The 15,799-nt window shown below is 44.6% G+C and overlaps 2 protein-coding genes across 3 annotated transcripts; both read right to left on the reverse strand.

Annotated features, from left to right (window-relative positions):
- Nucleotides 1-220: 220 nt before the first annotated feature.
- Nucleotides 221-2,019, reverse strand: LOC4329965 (BTB/POZ domain-containing protein At4g30940). The gene has a single exon (XM_066307601.1). The coding sequence runs from the start codon at nucleotides 1,907-1,909 to the stop codon at nucleotides 533-535; it is 1,377 nt and encodes a 458-aa protein (XP_066163698.1). The 5' UTR covers nucleotides 1,910-2,019; the 3' UTR covers nucleotides 221-532.
- Nucleotides 2,020-5,352: 3,333 nt separating this feature from the next.
- On the reverse strand, nucleotides 5,353-12,365 carry LOC4329966 (sister chromatid cohesion protein PDS5 homolog C). 2 transcript variants are annotated; one of them, XM_026022697.2, is made up of 15 exons: nucleotides 11,905-12,365; nucleotides 11,190-11,393; nucleotides 10,920-11,101; nucleotides 10,343-10,469; nucleotides 10,049-10,240; nucleotides 9,627-9,677; nucleotides 9,475-9,547; nucleotides 8,975-9,378; nucleotides 8,479-8,571; nucleotides 7,860-7,942; nucleotides 7,426-7,477; nucleotides 7,202-7,270; nucleotides 7,065-7,099; nucleotides 6,400-6,483; nucleotides 5,353-6,322 (listed from the first exon to the last, which is right to left on the reverse strand). In XM_026022697.2, exons 1-15 carry the CDS (start codon nucleotides 12,001-12,003, stop codon nucleotides 5,821-5,823), a joined length of 2,250 nt encoding a protein of 749 aa, XP_025878482.1. In that variant the 5' UTR covers nucleotides 12,004-12,365; the 3' UTR covers nucleotides 5,353-5,820. The 2 variants fall into 2 exon arrangements, with proteins under 2 accessions (XP_025878482.1, XP_015625310.1); XM_015769824.3 differs by having other exon boundaries at nucleotides 8,479-8,589.
- Nucleotides 12,366-15,799: the final 3,434 nt, after the last annotated feature.

The following is a 15,799-nucleotide window of genomic DNA, read 5'->3' on the forward strand; positions in this document are numbered from 1 at the left end:
AATTGACTACTGATGTATCAAGGCTCAGCAACAACAATCGTTGCTTGGTGATCATTAACATCACAACCAATTGAACAGGAGTGACAAAGGATAATGACAAAGCTGATTCTTGAAAATGACAGCATTCCACTGATATCTCTATTCTAGTAGTAATTACTAGGAAAACATTTTAGTAATAATTAGCAGTTTTTTTCCCCGCACAGCACATAGCAAAAATAAGTTGAATTAGATTTTAATACCCTTCCTTTTGTTTGTATAAACTTAATTTTATATTGTACACAAGCATATCGATAAATTACACCGTTATAACGACTCACCGCGATCAAACAGTGCACATCTATCTCTTTTTCTCTAATTTAATGTGTAATTTCTAAACTCCAATTTTGCCATTTGGATGACACGTGAACTTTTTACTCCTACCGATAACAGAAGTTACAACGTGTTGCTCTGCCAGTTTCTCTGTCAGTAGTGTTCGGTAATCATCATTGTCACTCCTCTCTTGTTACAGAGACCAATCCCAATGATGGTCAGGTCAGATGATCGGCGGCGGCGACGTCTCCCAGACGTCGACGACATTCTCCTCGTTGTGCAGGGCGAAGAGGCGGTCGCCGCCGATCGAGAAGTCGCAGATGGCGCCGGCGTCGCTGCCCCGCAGCGTCGACGTCAGCACGTGGTCGGGGCCACTGAACACCGAGATGGTGTCGTTGGTCGACGCGAAGAGCTGGCCGCCGTGCGCGGCGAGCTTCGGGTAGCACGTCTCCTCGCCGCGCGGCGCCGCCTTCTTCTTCCTGGCGGCGAGCTTGCTCCGCGACCTCCACCGCACGCCGCCGGCGCCGCCGCTGCTCCGGACGTCGAGGAACCCGAGGTCGTCGTACTGGTTGATCACGCAGAGCGACCGGCCGTCCTCCATCGCGATGGCGTGCAGCACGTGCTTGTCCTCCAGCGACGCCGGCGTGCCGACGTCGGACCACGACCAGGCGACGTTCTTCTTGTCCCGGAAGTCCAGCAGGCTGATGAAGGAAGAGTCCGTCCGCGGGAACATGGTCGCCGCCATGAGCGTGCTCGTGCCGTCGAGCCACTGGAGCTTGTCGGCGTCGCCGAGCGCGCAGCCCGGCGGCTCGTAGAAGAAGTCGGCCTGCTCGCCGGTGGTGCAGTCCCAGACGCCGATGCCGTACTCGTTGAACCGGCCCTTGCAGCTCGCGAAGACCTTGCACCGGCTGTCGAAGGCGAGCGCCCCGGGGGTGTAGGACCTGACGTGGCGATCGTGCGCGACGCGGAAGCGGTGGCGCAGGTCGCCGGTGAGCGCGGAGAAGGCCGCCACGCCGCCGTCGCGCCTGCCGGTGCCGGGCCTCTCCCGCGCGGCGACGAGGAGCGTGGCCTCGTCGAGGTAGGCCGCGTCGTTGACCGGCGCGTGGTCGAGGTGCACGGCCCGGCGCTCCTCCATCACCCAGTTGTACACGCGCACGGCGCCGCCGTGCGCGACGCAGCAGCCGCCGTCGGGCGCGGCGCGGACGGCCGTCCCGTCGCCCGCGGCGCTCCCGGCCACGGACGCCGCCAGCCGCAGCCGGTCCCCGTCGAACGGCCCCCACCGCGCGGCGCGGACGCGGTCGAGGAGACCGTAGTAGAGCGCCTCGCGGCAGAGCACCCCGTCGGCGACGTGGGGCGGCACGTGGAGCCCCCCCGTGCGGAGCAGGTCGAGCAGCACCGCGAAGCACTCCGGGTCACGGTCGATGAAGTACTCGTCCGCGCCACCCTCGCCGTCGCCGTCCCCGCCGCCGCCGTGGTTCCAGGAGGCGTCGATCATGGCGCCGAGCATGGTGTCCCGGCCGGCGCTGGCGAGCGTGGAGGCCATCGTCTCGAACACCCGGCCTCCGACGTTGAGCCGCACGCGGCCCCGCTTCCCCTTCATGGCCTCGCACTCGCGGGGAGGTGGAGAGCGAGTGGCGCGCGCGACGGTTTGGTTTGGTTGGGGTTGGGGTTGGGCCACGCCCTCGCGTCGCGCGGCTGCAGTGGTGACGCGGGGCGTTTTTGCAGTGGGTTCCCGTATAAAACGGGCTCGCGCGCGTGCCGGGCCTTCAGGTGGCGGGCGGGTGAACCGGCGGAGGATTTGATCGGGTCGCGGGAGACGTCACCCAACCCCACGGGTATCGCGGCCGTTGCTTTCACGCGAGACGGGGGGGAGTGGCGTTCGGGGTTGGGGATTACGGTGGGGGCGGCGCGAGCGGTGGTGGATTTGGGGGACTTTTGGGGCGCGTGGTGGCGTCGTCTCCGCGACTCGCCGACTCGGGTGGCAGCGCGGTGAACGGCCCAAGTGAGCGAGGACGGGGTACGAGTCCTTGTAATGGTCACGTAGTGGAGTAGAAAGTTGTGTTTGTGTGGGTCGGTTGGAGTTGGACTGGCACGTTGCACGCGGTCGGAGAGCCCCCACGATCCCGAACCACTCCCCGTTCTACCAATGCGCACCACGGCACTACGTAGTTCCAAGCTTTAAAAAGAAATGAAAAGCTCCAACATTGCCGAGTCCAACTAGTGCTACCACCCAAAGAATTTGTATAAGTATAACTACAGGGCGCTAAGGGCAGGTACAATAGCATGGTATAAGCCAGCTATAAGCATATTTTAAAGAGATAAAAGAAGAGATAGAAGAGCAGCGGGCTACAGATCTGTAGCCAGTTGCAGCACGGACTCTAAGACGTAATGTGTGTATGACAGGTGAAACCATGTATTAATAATATACTTCCTCCGTTTTATAATGTAAGTCATTCTAGTATTGCCCACATTTATATAGATGTTATGTGTGTCTAGATTCATTAACATCAATATTAATATGAAAAATGCTAAAATGACTTACATTGTGAAACGAAAGGAGTAGTAAGCAACTATTGTATGAATTAGCTATTACATTGGTTATAGATGATTTGGAGCTAGTAATTGGCTATACTATTAAACTTGCTCTAATGGGAGGGCGGTTCACAGTTAGCCCAGTTCCGGAAGACCAGCGGATGCGGAATTTACTGGAGAATCGCCTCTCGCTCGTAATCCCATAAAGCACGGCCTTTTTGTCATTTAACTTCCCCGCAAATAAAAAATATTGGATTGAACTTTTAAAGAGATGATATGCACTAACCTAGGATATGTTAGGCACGTAGCTCAATCATGGCCTTCGTTTCTTCTGGCTGAATTCAGGCAGCCTCACAGCTCTGCAAAGGACGGAAAAGTTAACAACGCTACGCTAGCTGAATCATCATCCTCATCATCAAGGATAAAAACTGGGACTCAAATGGCACATCCCGCACGCGTTGTTGCCGATCCAAGCGAGGCATGCGAGGTGATAGGATCACCCGGGTCCCGGGGCGACGAAAAATTGTGCAAAGAAAACGACGCGTCCTGCAAAAGGGAGGTGAGCTGATCAAGCATCGCACTTACTAGGTCCTATCCTGGTCGACTCCACTGTCGGATAACATTCACAATGTTTCTTGTCTGACGAGACCGTGTTCTTTTCGTTTTTGACCGGCGCAAGGCAGTGCATGACCCCGTTATAAAACGACGGCGACCATCTATTGCAAACTAGACATGGACAGCTGCCGAATCCCGCTATCGCGTCTCGGCTTGAAGAGAGATTCAATTCCAATTTCAGTTGACTCTTATGAAGATATATAGAGTTTACTAGTGTCAAATTGACCAGTAGGGGACTGAAACATTGCAAACTGAACAGTTTAGACCTAACCCCTTGACCGATGATGCTTCCCAGATGACCAACGAAATCATAAGCCGTTGTTTCTGAAAAATTAGGTGACGTTCATCTTGTAACGTGTTAGTTGACCACTGAACATCTTTTCTGTCGACTTGGAGATGGGATAGTTGGGAGAAATAATGGAATAGTTGACCTGGTTAGTGTCTGCCTCCGCTATGGCATGAGATGAGAGGAGACGACGAGACGACCGACCAAGTCAATACTAGTTGATAATGGTCGTGCCGTCATGGACTTGGTAGCCCACTAGCCCGAAGAGGAACAAGCCGTGTGGCCTCATGGGTATGCACTATGCAGTAATCTGAACCTCAATTTCCAGACGTTTGTTTCCATAGGCCATGTTTAGTTCATTGGCCAATTTTTTTTTAAGTATACGGACACACATTTAAAGTATTAAACATAGACTAATAACAAAACAAATTACAGATTCCGCCTATAAACTGCGAGACGAATTTATTAAGCTTAATTAATCTGTCATTAACAAATGTTTACTGTAGCATCACATTATTAAATCATGGCACAATTAAGCTTAAAAGATTCGTCTCACAATTTACATGCAAATTGTGTAATTGATTTTTTTTCCACATTTAATGCGTCATGCATGTGTCCAAACATTTGATGTCTATTTTTGTCCAAAAATTTTTGGGATCTAAACACACCCATAGCCACTGAACGAATGCACAGGGGCCAATTCTTACATGGACTGTTATTGGCTTGTTGTTACCACTGTTAAGACTAAAATATAGCTATTTCTAGAATACAAATTTGTTTTAAAATGCAACTATTTCTTCGCCAAATCCTCTCATCTTAACCAATCTATCCCTATTTAATTTTTCTATTACTTTCTCTTCTAAATCAATCATAACCTTTCACCATTCATTTATCCTATCTAATTCCTTAATTCCTGTGAAAAATCTAAAGAAATGCTTTACATTTAAGGTTGAAGTGGCAACATGCAATCTCTATAAGTTGTGATAACTTTTTACGCTGGCCTTTATCGATGATATAAATGATTTTCATCCAATTCCAATTGTAATTAGGAGTGGCCCTTTAGGTTTCTCCTTCCATTAAAAATGTACCTATTTTATATTTTGGTTTTTCCAAATAAGTTAGTTATATTTGTAGTCCTCCATGTATCTAAGATTTAAATGAAGAGATATATTAAATGTTTGATCAAAACTCAATGAACTATCTTAAAACTATCTTTATTACATGTAAGATAAGTTAATTTCTTTTTAGTTTTAGTAACAAAGTAACATGTGCAACTTTTTGAATGAAGGGAGTAGAGCTTTAAGGCTTAGCCATACCTCTCATGGATAATGCTGGAAGTGCAGAGCTTAGCCAGGCCGTAGTCAGCTTCAACATGGTTGCAATCTGCGACAGGGAGATCGCTGCTTCCACTGGCATATATAAAACGTTGAACAGAATAACATAAGTACAGAATTAAGTATGCCAAGATAAACACAATGAGACAACCTGACAGTTGTGAAACAACCTGCAGAGATGACAGAAAGCAGTTAGCAATAGGCATGATCTCCCAAAAGAGACAATAGACGAAAAAAAAAAGAGAAGATAATGTATACTCTACTCGCAGAGGAATATGAGCTCTGAAAAACAGGATTTCTTAATGGTGCCAGGCAGGGCTGACAGACCGGCACATTAGCTACAAAACTCATTTGCTCATATGGCCTAAATAAATAAGACATCAACAGGCTAGCTACAACATCATCCGACACAACTATGATGTCATTGGCCTCTTGGCAAGCATGGGGTTCAACCAACCATTAAAAGTTGCGCACTTGCGCCTAACATCACAACTACAGCATTTTTATCTTGTCTACAACCCCTAGTTAAAACCGCTACATGCCCAATCAGTTGGCATTCCAATAGGTCACCCGACCGAAGAGTTACAACCACACAGGGTGCAATGTTTTAACACCTTTTGAGACTAAGCGAACCTTTTGAGTCTAGAGAGCGAATCCATGTACAAGAGAAATTAGCGGGTAACTTCAAGCCTTCCTTCTGCGCTTCTTTTCTCCAGTAGAAGCGCCACCAGCGGATCCCTAACTTCAAGCCTTCCTTCTGCGCTTCTTTCCTCCAGTAGAAGCGCCACCAGCAGATCCCCCCTGCTCCACTTCAGCTGCTGCCTCGCCTTCTGCTTCCTTCTGCTTCTCTTTCTCAGCTGAGACATTGGCCTTAGATTCCTCACCAGCCACCGCAGCACCGGCAACCTTTGGCTTTCGACCTGGCTTGGCTCTTCCTTCACTTGGTTTGCTCTCACCCTTCAAATCCTTGCCTCCGCTGCTAGCCTCCTTTGGTTTACTGGCACTCTTGTTGCTACCATCCTCAGGCAAATCATCCTTTGTCTTCTCAGTTGACTTAGTGGCTTTGTCTTCGGATCCTTCTTCAGCTTCCTTCTTAAGGTCACTGCCAACCTTAGGTGTCTCATTTTCATCCTTCCTTGCAGCTTTCCCCTTTGATTTGCTTGAAGTTGCCGAGATGTTACTTTTGGGTGTACCATTGCTGGAACCTTTCGGACGACCCCTTTTTTTGGGAAGATCGCCTCCACCACTGCCATTAAACAGAAACATAAGTCTCAGAAAATATGTAGTCAATTGTCTACACTGCTTCTTTGATTACCAAATTACCTTTTAGGTGTTTCTGCATTTCCTTCCTTCAATTGCACTGAGCTCCCTCTTCCTTTTCTGCCCCTACCCCGTGGCTTCGGGGAACTTGAAACAACCAGTAACACAAATTTATCAAACAAAATACCACTTGATGCAAATAAGTATGACAAATTAGTCACAGGTTTCACAATTGGAATAACTAGGGATGTTTGTGGGAATCCCATTTACTTCACACCTGGACCAAACGGTGTTCAATTTAGTAATTTTTGAGTTAATTTGCATGGAAACGAATTAGGATGGACCCATGGGCTGGCACAACCCGACCCAGTCATCCCTAGAGAAAACTAGGAATTATTGGGTGTTTGTAAGGAATTTGCTGAATTCCCAACACAGTCAGGACAGCAGACATTTCTCTACAGTTCTTTTTACCATGGCCAAATTATGACAAAAAAAAACTTAGCCTATTCAGCAAGCCAACATAGCTTATAACAATAGGAGGTGCCAAGCATAATAGAACTCAAGAAACTGGAGAGAAATAAATCATTAAAAAATGCACTGGATGCTACGATTGAAAACCAGTGATTGAATCAATAAAAAACTTGAACTGTATAGCTACCATAAATGCAAAGTAAAAATGTGATTTTGAAGTTGCAGGTATGGAAGTGGTGTCAAGATAATTCACTTACATCTCGGAAGCCACATCAGGGGTTTTGTCTTGTTCCTGATATAACAACTGCTAATTAGTTTAAAAAAAAGGAAGAGGAGAAAGCAGAATCACAACATTAAATGCAATCTAAGCAGAATCACAACATTATGTGCATACCTCACTGACGAATTCCCACTTTTCATCCCTAAGGAGAAGCACCTCTACATCTCCATCATCATATGCAATCTAAGCTCCAAAAGTACAAAAAATCAACCATACAAGAAAAACAGAATAAAACCTTTTTTTACCAAGAGAATAAAACAATATTTTAATTGGCATAAGCTCTTCATGTAGGTCATATATCCCATGAAAGCAGATGATACAATGTACAGGGCTCATACCTTGTGCCTTTTTGAAGCTGTATCAAATGAGTCAACAATGCCCTTGTAAAACCTGCAAATATTTAAAACAAAGGACCTCAAAATTTTGAAACAGGATACAAAATAACCCAATAAATTGTACCAAAGCAAAGGACATGCCTCATCAATAATGAGCAAATATATTATTATTTGATTAAAACATCAAACAGGACTAACCTAAATACTAAGTCAATGTTAATATATATACACCATTTAGAAAAAGCTACACAGCAGATTTGGAATTAGAACAGCGGAAGAATAGAAAGGCATAAAGAAGTAAAAAAGATGAGCTAGCAAATATGCCGTGTGATGATAATGTCTATATATCTGGTTAGTTTATATACTCCAGTGTCAACATGAAACATGGCAACAATTGTAAAAGATTTAGCATAGAGACTAATGATCATATCACTTACTTCTTGTCGTCAGGCCACCATACTTGGATCCTTGCACCAACAAGGCTAGCATCAAGGCCTTTATTCTTCCTAGAACGAGGAGTCTGCAGAGGGCATATAAACTTAAGAATAAGACCAAAACATAGGAGATGTTAACAGGTGTCTTGAGAACCAAACATCTTCAAGCTCAACTATAATTACGCTTCTAAAACATTGTTATGCATTAAGTGATTTTATCCTAAATCACCTGAATAAACTGGGATCCCTATTGAAGCGTATTTTTTTATCCTAAATCAGCTATTGAAGGTTGTTACCTAGGGTGTGCCCAGAAAATATAATCAAATATTTTTTAACACAGATTTTTCTAACACAGAATTACCAGTTTTGAAGTTGAAGTTGTTGCAACAAACAAATATTATATTTGAGCTATTGCAACATCATTCTCTACAAGTCAGATTATTAAACAGAAATTTAGTAAGCACATTATCTTTTGGCACAAAAAGAAAGCAACATGCTAACTTAAATTACACCTTTATGAGTAAGCGATCAAATGAAATATGAGCAGAGAAAAGCACAGCAGACAGGCAACAGAACACAGAGAATCAACTAATCAAGAATGCATGCATAATCAAGTGCATACCTCTTGTTCATCCTCTTGTGACCTTTTCCTCTTGGAGCCATTATTGTCCTGGCCTTGGCTGCCCTTGGTCTTAGCTGACCCCTTGGACACGGACTTTGGAGAGACCATTTCCTTTATTGAGATAGAACAAACAGTACAACAACCAGTGTGCTAAAAAGCAACTGAATAGATGCTATTAAATTCTATCTGTTTTGAATTAACATCAAAGATAGGATCAAATCACAATTGAACCACACTAAATAACTCCTATATACTCAGTGTTATAGCAAAGTTTACAAGACAATAACAGGATTTGAATCACAAGCAACTGTATCAGTAAACAAAAGCTCGTAATACCTTGAAACAGTAAACACACTCAAAACATGTTTCAGATACACAAACATAGCATGCCAGAGAGAAATAGTATTAACAAAGACTGAATAATGCAGCAAATCAATGCTAAAGACAGGCAGCTTTACTAATTATACAAAAAAATTACTACTGACAAGAAAATTACCTTTAGGCTCAGATCCTTAGCAGTATCTTCCTTGGAGTCAGTTTCATCCTTCTGTTTCAAACTGATCTTTTGTTGCTTTTTTGATGACCCTGCTCCACTTGCCTTTCTTGTAGATGACTTGGAATCATCCTTAGATGACTGCTTCGATAACTTCCCTGTTGAATCAGTAGTCTCCTCAACCTTTTTCAGACCTAGAACTTTCTTTCCAGCAGCCTTCTTCTCCAATGACTTTAGTCCAGGAGGTCGACCTCTTTTTGATTTGACCATAGCTGGTGAGCCATCAACACGTTCTGATGTTTCAGCAGAAGCTCCATTGGCAACCTTTGCTGACTGCTTAACACCATCCTTTTTCTCTGAATCGGGATTGGATAATTCCTTGGGATTAGCAGCTGCAGATTCTGTGCCTTCAGTAACAAGATTCAACATATCAGCATCTTTTGTATTTACAGAACAGTAAGGTTGTTCAAGGCTTCAAGCTTATCCTTTGGAGGTGTCCTTACCATTATCAACTGGAGTTGCACCACTGCCAATAGCAGTAGTCTGAGTAACATCTTGCTCCAACTTTGCAGGTTCCTGAAAATAGAGATGGCACGGTGTATTATCAAAAGTTCATTTGTTTAGTTGATAAAAACAGAAATGCAGAGCAGCATACCTGAGGTAGCTCATCAGAAATAGTCCTTTCAGAAAGTTTGCCATCATCCACCTGAACATTATTAACTCAATAGTAAGAATAGATGAATCCACATCAAGAGCCCATGTGGCCAATTTGTTTTCCAGTTTCAACGATAAGGTGTTGAAATGAGCTGTATATTAAGTTCTGAGACTAATATTCACACCATCACAAAGTACACCCGTACACTCTATAGACTAAAGCCAATCACAATTTCATCTTCCAAGTGATCCATTCCAATATAATGCAGAGAGCATTAATGAATTCAAGGCGTATTTCAAACATACTAAAAAAATTATACACATAATGACCTATTCTAACACCTATGATTATCACATAGAAGTCTAAGGTAAAAAAGAAACATCTCTGAATATTAGTTGCTGCATGTTAGTAATTCAACTGACCACATCTTTTCCAGAAGGATCAGCATCCATGTCTTCCTTGACATCTGAACTGTCTTCACAAATTGTTGCGATAATATTGTCATATTCATTCAAGGAAGTGCCTTTAAGTAACTGCAGAAAGACCGGTTTCAGTTTTTCAGAGCATGCACCTATCACCTTCTCTGCAAGTTCAAAAGATGCAGCAGAAGTTTCCTGGAAATAAAAACCAAATCAATTAGATGGTATCTTTTTGTCTGGGTAGGAATGTAGATTCATATTGTTGATGTCAAGAAAGTTAAAAACATATATATGTACCTTCAGTTCGGACTTAGCATGCTTGAGCAGACATTCTGCAATGGGTATCTCAACTTCATCATCCTCTTCAATTACCAAAATCATTATTGTAGTCATACAGTTTGTAACATTTTCTGGGTGATTTGGTCTGAAATATGAGACAAGGGATTTCAAATTATGAGTGTACATACAAAGCATACAATGCAGACATTAAAGTATAATATCTAACAAAAATGTGTTAATTATCAACTGGCCAAAGTAGTAACACAAGCAAGTTATTTAGGTAAAAACAATGTAATCATGAAAGATCTTAATATTGGCGATTTAGCTCAGACTGATGACTTTAAATACAGAGTATATAAGAAGCCTATAAGAAAAACATTGAATAAGATCTGTGCAGAACAGAACAGCCAATTGTATAAAAAACTATCTGATATTCTTGTTCTTGAAGAACCGTTACAGGTAAGAACTATGTTAAGGAAATAAAATTGACTCATTTAGCATTCTTGGAGAACATAATTTAGCAAAACTTACTTCAAACTTATCATGAGAACTAGCAAATATAGATGAAATTAAGAACAAACGAAGAGGTACTTACTTCACAGTTGTGAAGAAGTTGTGAAACATTTGCAGTATCAGATCTTCACACTCAAGATCCAACATCACCACGCATAGCCGGACCTTTGCCACAGTTTCAAGGATTGCAACTATCCTTCGAAACAAGGGGTTCTCCATATCATCCAATTTCTCAAAAGACCCCACCATTATGGAAAACACGTCCTGAACCGAAAGTAGATAGCACAGGTCAGATGTCAGGATATAGGATATCAAAACAAGATCATCTTCATCCGATAAGAAAAAGGTATACCTTCATGACATCATCGTCATATGGAGTGTCAGGTGCAGTGATCCTAGTTATCTCAGAAATACAGGACACCACAGAAAGTTTCACCTCATAGCTAGAATTATCCAACAGCTCTTTCTTGATCAAAGCTTTCATTGCTGGAGTTATAGCACTAATCATGCTTTCAGAAGGTGCTTGTTCCACTTTCAATATATATATTTCGGCCTCCTGCATGAACAAACAATCATGCCAATCAAAGATCAGTTTTCTAGGGAACCAAGAAGATCATATATGCTCTTAATAAAACTGTAATGTTAAAGGAGTATGGTGCATTTACAGGAATCAACACCACGGCAAACTCCGTATATCAACAATCCAACTCCATATGTCAACAAACACGACGGAAAATACTCTAGAAAAACAAATGCTTGCTCTTTGTGCCATAACGGAAAATCAAACGGATTGCAGAGCAGCAGAAACCAAAATGAATCTAAAGCGGAATTCCAGTCCAGTAAAAATCACGACTCCCAACCGAATCAATCCTCGCGGAATGGTATCAAGCCAAAGCTTCCGAACCATCCCGAAATCAAACCAACCATCCCGAAACCACGCAATCAACAGGATTAATAAAAATAAATAAATCCAACAAACAGCAGAACCCTGACAGGAGAGGCAAAAAAAAAACGTTTCAAAGCGAACACAAACGAATTCCAGCACAGAGAGGGTTAGAGAGACTCACGTGGATGAGCTTGAGCAAGGCATCGACGTCGTCGGGGGGAGACTGGAGCTTCTCCCCGACGTCCCTCAGCTTCCCCTCGAGCTCCCCGAGCTCCGCCATTCCCGCGCGCGCGGCACCCCCCGCGCGTCCCCCCCCTGCCACCCCCTGGATCCGGCCGCCCCCGCCCCGCCCCGCCCCGCCGCGCGAGATCTACGGCTTGCTTGCTAGGGTTTCAGCGGGGAGGGAGGAGCAACGCCGCGCACCACCCCCTGCCCACGCGCGCGCGAGGCAGCGGCCGACGCCGACGACGGCAAACCAAGGTGACGGGAAGAGAGGAGAGGAGATGGATTTCTCTATAGCTATCTCTGCCTCTCTCTCTCTCTCTCTCCCCCACACCCACCGGTCCCCTTTTCCCCTCCCTCCCCCCGTGCGAGACGCGATTTCGGTGCGGTGCGGTGCGGCGCAACCCGGAGGTGGGTGGTGGAGATGTTTGGAATCGGGCGGGGCATTTTATGGGCGCGACCCGGGGAGGGGTTGGGGTTGGGCCTCGGCCGCCAAAAAACGAACGGGAGCGGACGCGTCCGGGGGTGAGGAGGGTTAGGGCGAAAATGTGCGCGGGTTTGTGCGTCCGAGGTGCGCCGCCAAGTTTTGGGGGTCTAGCGGACGGGAGTCCCCAGGCTTGTCTGAGGCGATCTCGGCCGTCGCTGGCTCGCGATGGAGCGGGGGGCAGGGTGGATGGATGGCTGGGGAACACTGCTGTTCCACGGCCGCCGAAAATGGCAGTCCGTAATCCTCGGCCCAGGTACATCCTCGGCCCTGTGACAATAGGAGGGAGAGAGAGAAAATAAAAAAATTGACTCACCGGAGTACGCGCGACACGGCAGCGGAGGCGTTAGAGACGGAGGCGAGTGGTGGCGGCGAGAGAATGAGGTGAGCGGGGGCAGCGTGACGAGGCGGTAGGGGTGCGCTATGAACGAGGGTGGAGTATCGTTGTTGTTGGTACCGGCATTGGTGGAGGGGTGCGGGGGCAGATAAGATGGGAGAGAGTGTAGCGGCGCGGACGGGTGCGTCTGAAGGTAGAAGACGACGTTCCGAGACGAAGGGTATATATAAAGGCGGGAGAGAATGGTGACCGTCGGATTAGTGTGATCTAACGATCATTGTTTGTAACTGTACGACGTATGAACCTGCCATAAATAATATGCTTATTTTGTCATGACGTATAGAGTTACGCTCGACATCAGCCCACCGAAGTAACTTTTTGTGAAGAATGTGGGACCTAGAAATATTCAAATGCTAGATTGGGCTTGGAAAAAAAGCTAGGCCCAAGTCTGATTCTCTTCCAGGACCGCATCTTTCACAATCACCAAGCCTAGGTCCCCATCGACATGCATCATTTGGTTTGCTCGTCTACACAATAGATTGGAGCGCGAAACTTTGAAGTATATATAGGTCATACTTGCACCATTCTTTGGTACACAACTTCATCATAAGGCCAAAACCATCTGTTGCTTGACTTACTCCCTATTGACCGATGATGCTCTCCCACCTCTTGGTCTGCCTCTTGTATCACCTCTTCCTTCATGTGGTTAGAACAATGTCCTACCTGACTCCTCTATTGGTTTACAACACCGCAAGACGATAGAACCCTTCTAACCTAGTATAAGGCCTCTACGTACGAACCAAAAGGTTTGTTCAAATTAAGAAACATTTATTGGTTCAATTGCTCGAGTATTTTTGCGCTCACATTCACGATTGCCATGCAAGCTCAACTTAAATTTGCGTTGTAGATACAAACATTGGGAGAAAGGCACTTTTTCGAAATGGTGCAACCTAATGTGCATTGCTAAATTTGCAATGGTGTACATATATCATTATATTTAATGAGCCCATGATAAATAATGCTTCTTTGGTTTATCAATGTTTGACTCTACATAATGGACGTGGATGTGGCACGCCGTCAAATATTGATGATTAGAGTCTAGATGTAGTATTCCTACTCTGTCGTGTTGTGTATCATAACACACTTGAAGTATAGGAATTGATATATGTGTGTTTTAAATTGCAAGGTTTCTTATATTCCATCCATTCCTAAATAGTATACAAACTTCTAGCATTTGAATCTTATTTCAAAATATAAGATTTTATAGCACAGTTCACTGTACTATTTATCTCATCAATCACCTCCTATTCAAATTTTATTCCCATTTTATCCCCTACCTACCCTCTCGCCTCCACTCATCTCATATTTATTGAGGACACTAAAGTATTTTCCTCTTAACACAGGGATGGACCAAAAATGGACCAAGGTCTAGGCCATCCCATCAAAGCTTTGGCCCAATCCATACTATTTATCTCATCAACCACCTCCATTTAAAATTCATTCCCATTTTATCCCTTACCTACCCTCTCAGCTCCACTAATTACATATTTATTGAGGGCACTAAAGTCTTTTCCTCTCAACGCAGGGGTGGACCAAGAAATGGGCCAAGGTGTGGGTCGTCTCATTAAAGCTTTGGCCCAATTCACTTACTATTTATCTCATCAATCACTTCCTATTCAAATTTATTCCTATTTTATCCCCTACCTACTCTCTCACCTCCACTCATCACATATTTATCGAGGGCACTAAAGTCTTTTCCTCTCAACACAAGGGTGGATCAAGAAATAGGCCAAGGTCTGGGCCATCCCATCAAAGCTTTGGCCCAAACCACTGACTATTTATCTCATCAATCACCTCAATTTAAAATTTATTCCCATGTTATCCCCCTACCTACCCTCCCACCTCCACCCATCATATATTTATTGAGGGCACTAAAGTCTTTTCCTCCCAGCACAATAGTGGACCCATAAATGGGCCAAGGTATGGGTTGTCCCATTAAAGCTTTGGCCCAATTCACTTACTATTTATCTCATCAATCACCTCCTATTCAAATTTATTCCTATTTTGTCCCCTACCTACCCTCTCACCTCCACTCACCACATATTTATTGAGGGCACTGAAGTCTTTTCTTCTCAGCAGAGGAGTGGACCAAGAAATGGGCCAAGGTTTGGGCCATCCCATCAAAGCTTTAGCCCAATCCATTGTATTGTTTGTCAGGGTTATAGATAAGACATACCTCTTATCCTTAGGGTTGTGAAATATACGAATACGATATACCCTCATGTGTATGGGAAGATACCTCCGAAATGAGGAAATCGGATGATCTATAAGGAAATCATCCTCTTCGAATAGAAGGTGTTAGAGTCCTTTTCGGAGGATATAAGGATTTTTGTGATATCGTGTAAGGGCAGGTGTCTCTGAGTTCTACTTTGAGGTCAAGATAATCGACAGTATAAATAGAGGACCCCCGGAGGGGGGGGGTAAGGCATCGAATCTTAGGGCAAGACACCCGCCATAGCAGAAGCAATCTGGAGGACTCGAATCCAACTCGTCGATAGGTCTCGTTGAGCCGTTCTTGACGAGGATCTCGTCGGTAATCTCGTGATTCCGTTGTTCTCTATTGTACTATTTGTGGTTTTCTTCATAATCTCATATAAACTGGATTAGGGCTATTACCTCACAAGAGGCCTAAACCAGTATAATCTTTGTTTTCTATGTGCTTGATGTCGTATCTTGTAGATCTTCATATCAACGTACCCCCAATACCCTTAGAATACGGTCCGCGGGTATCACCCGTCGACACTATTTATCTCATCAATCACCCCTATTCAAATTTATTCCTATATTATCCCCTACCTACCCTCTCACATCCACTCATCACATATTTATTGAGGGCACAAAAGTCTTTTCCTCTCAACAGAGGAGTAGACTAAGAAATGGGCCAAGGTCGGTGCCATCCCATTAAAGCTTTAGCCCAATTCATTGTACTATTTACCTCATCAATCATCTCCATTTAAAATTTATTCCTATTTT

This window comes from Oryza sativa, chromosome 2 (genome assembly GCF_034140825.1).
Source record: "Oryza sativa Japonica Group chromosome 2, ASM3414082v1".
Lineage (NCBI taxonomy): Eukaryota > Viridiplantae > Streptophyta > Magnoliopsida > Poales > Poaceae > Oryza > Oryza sativa.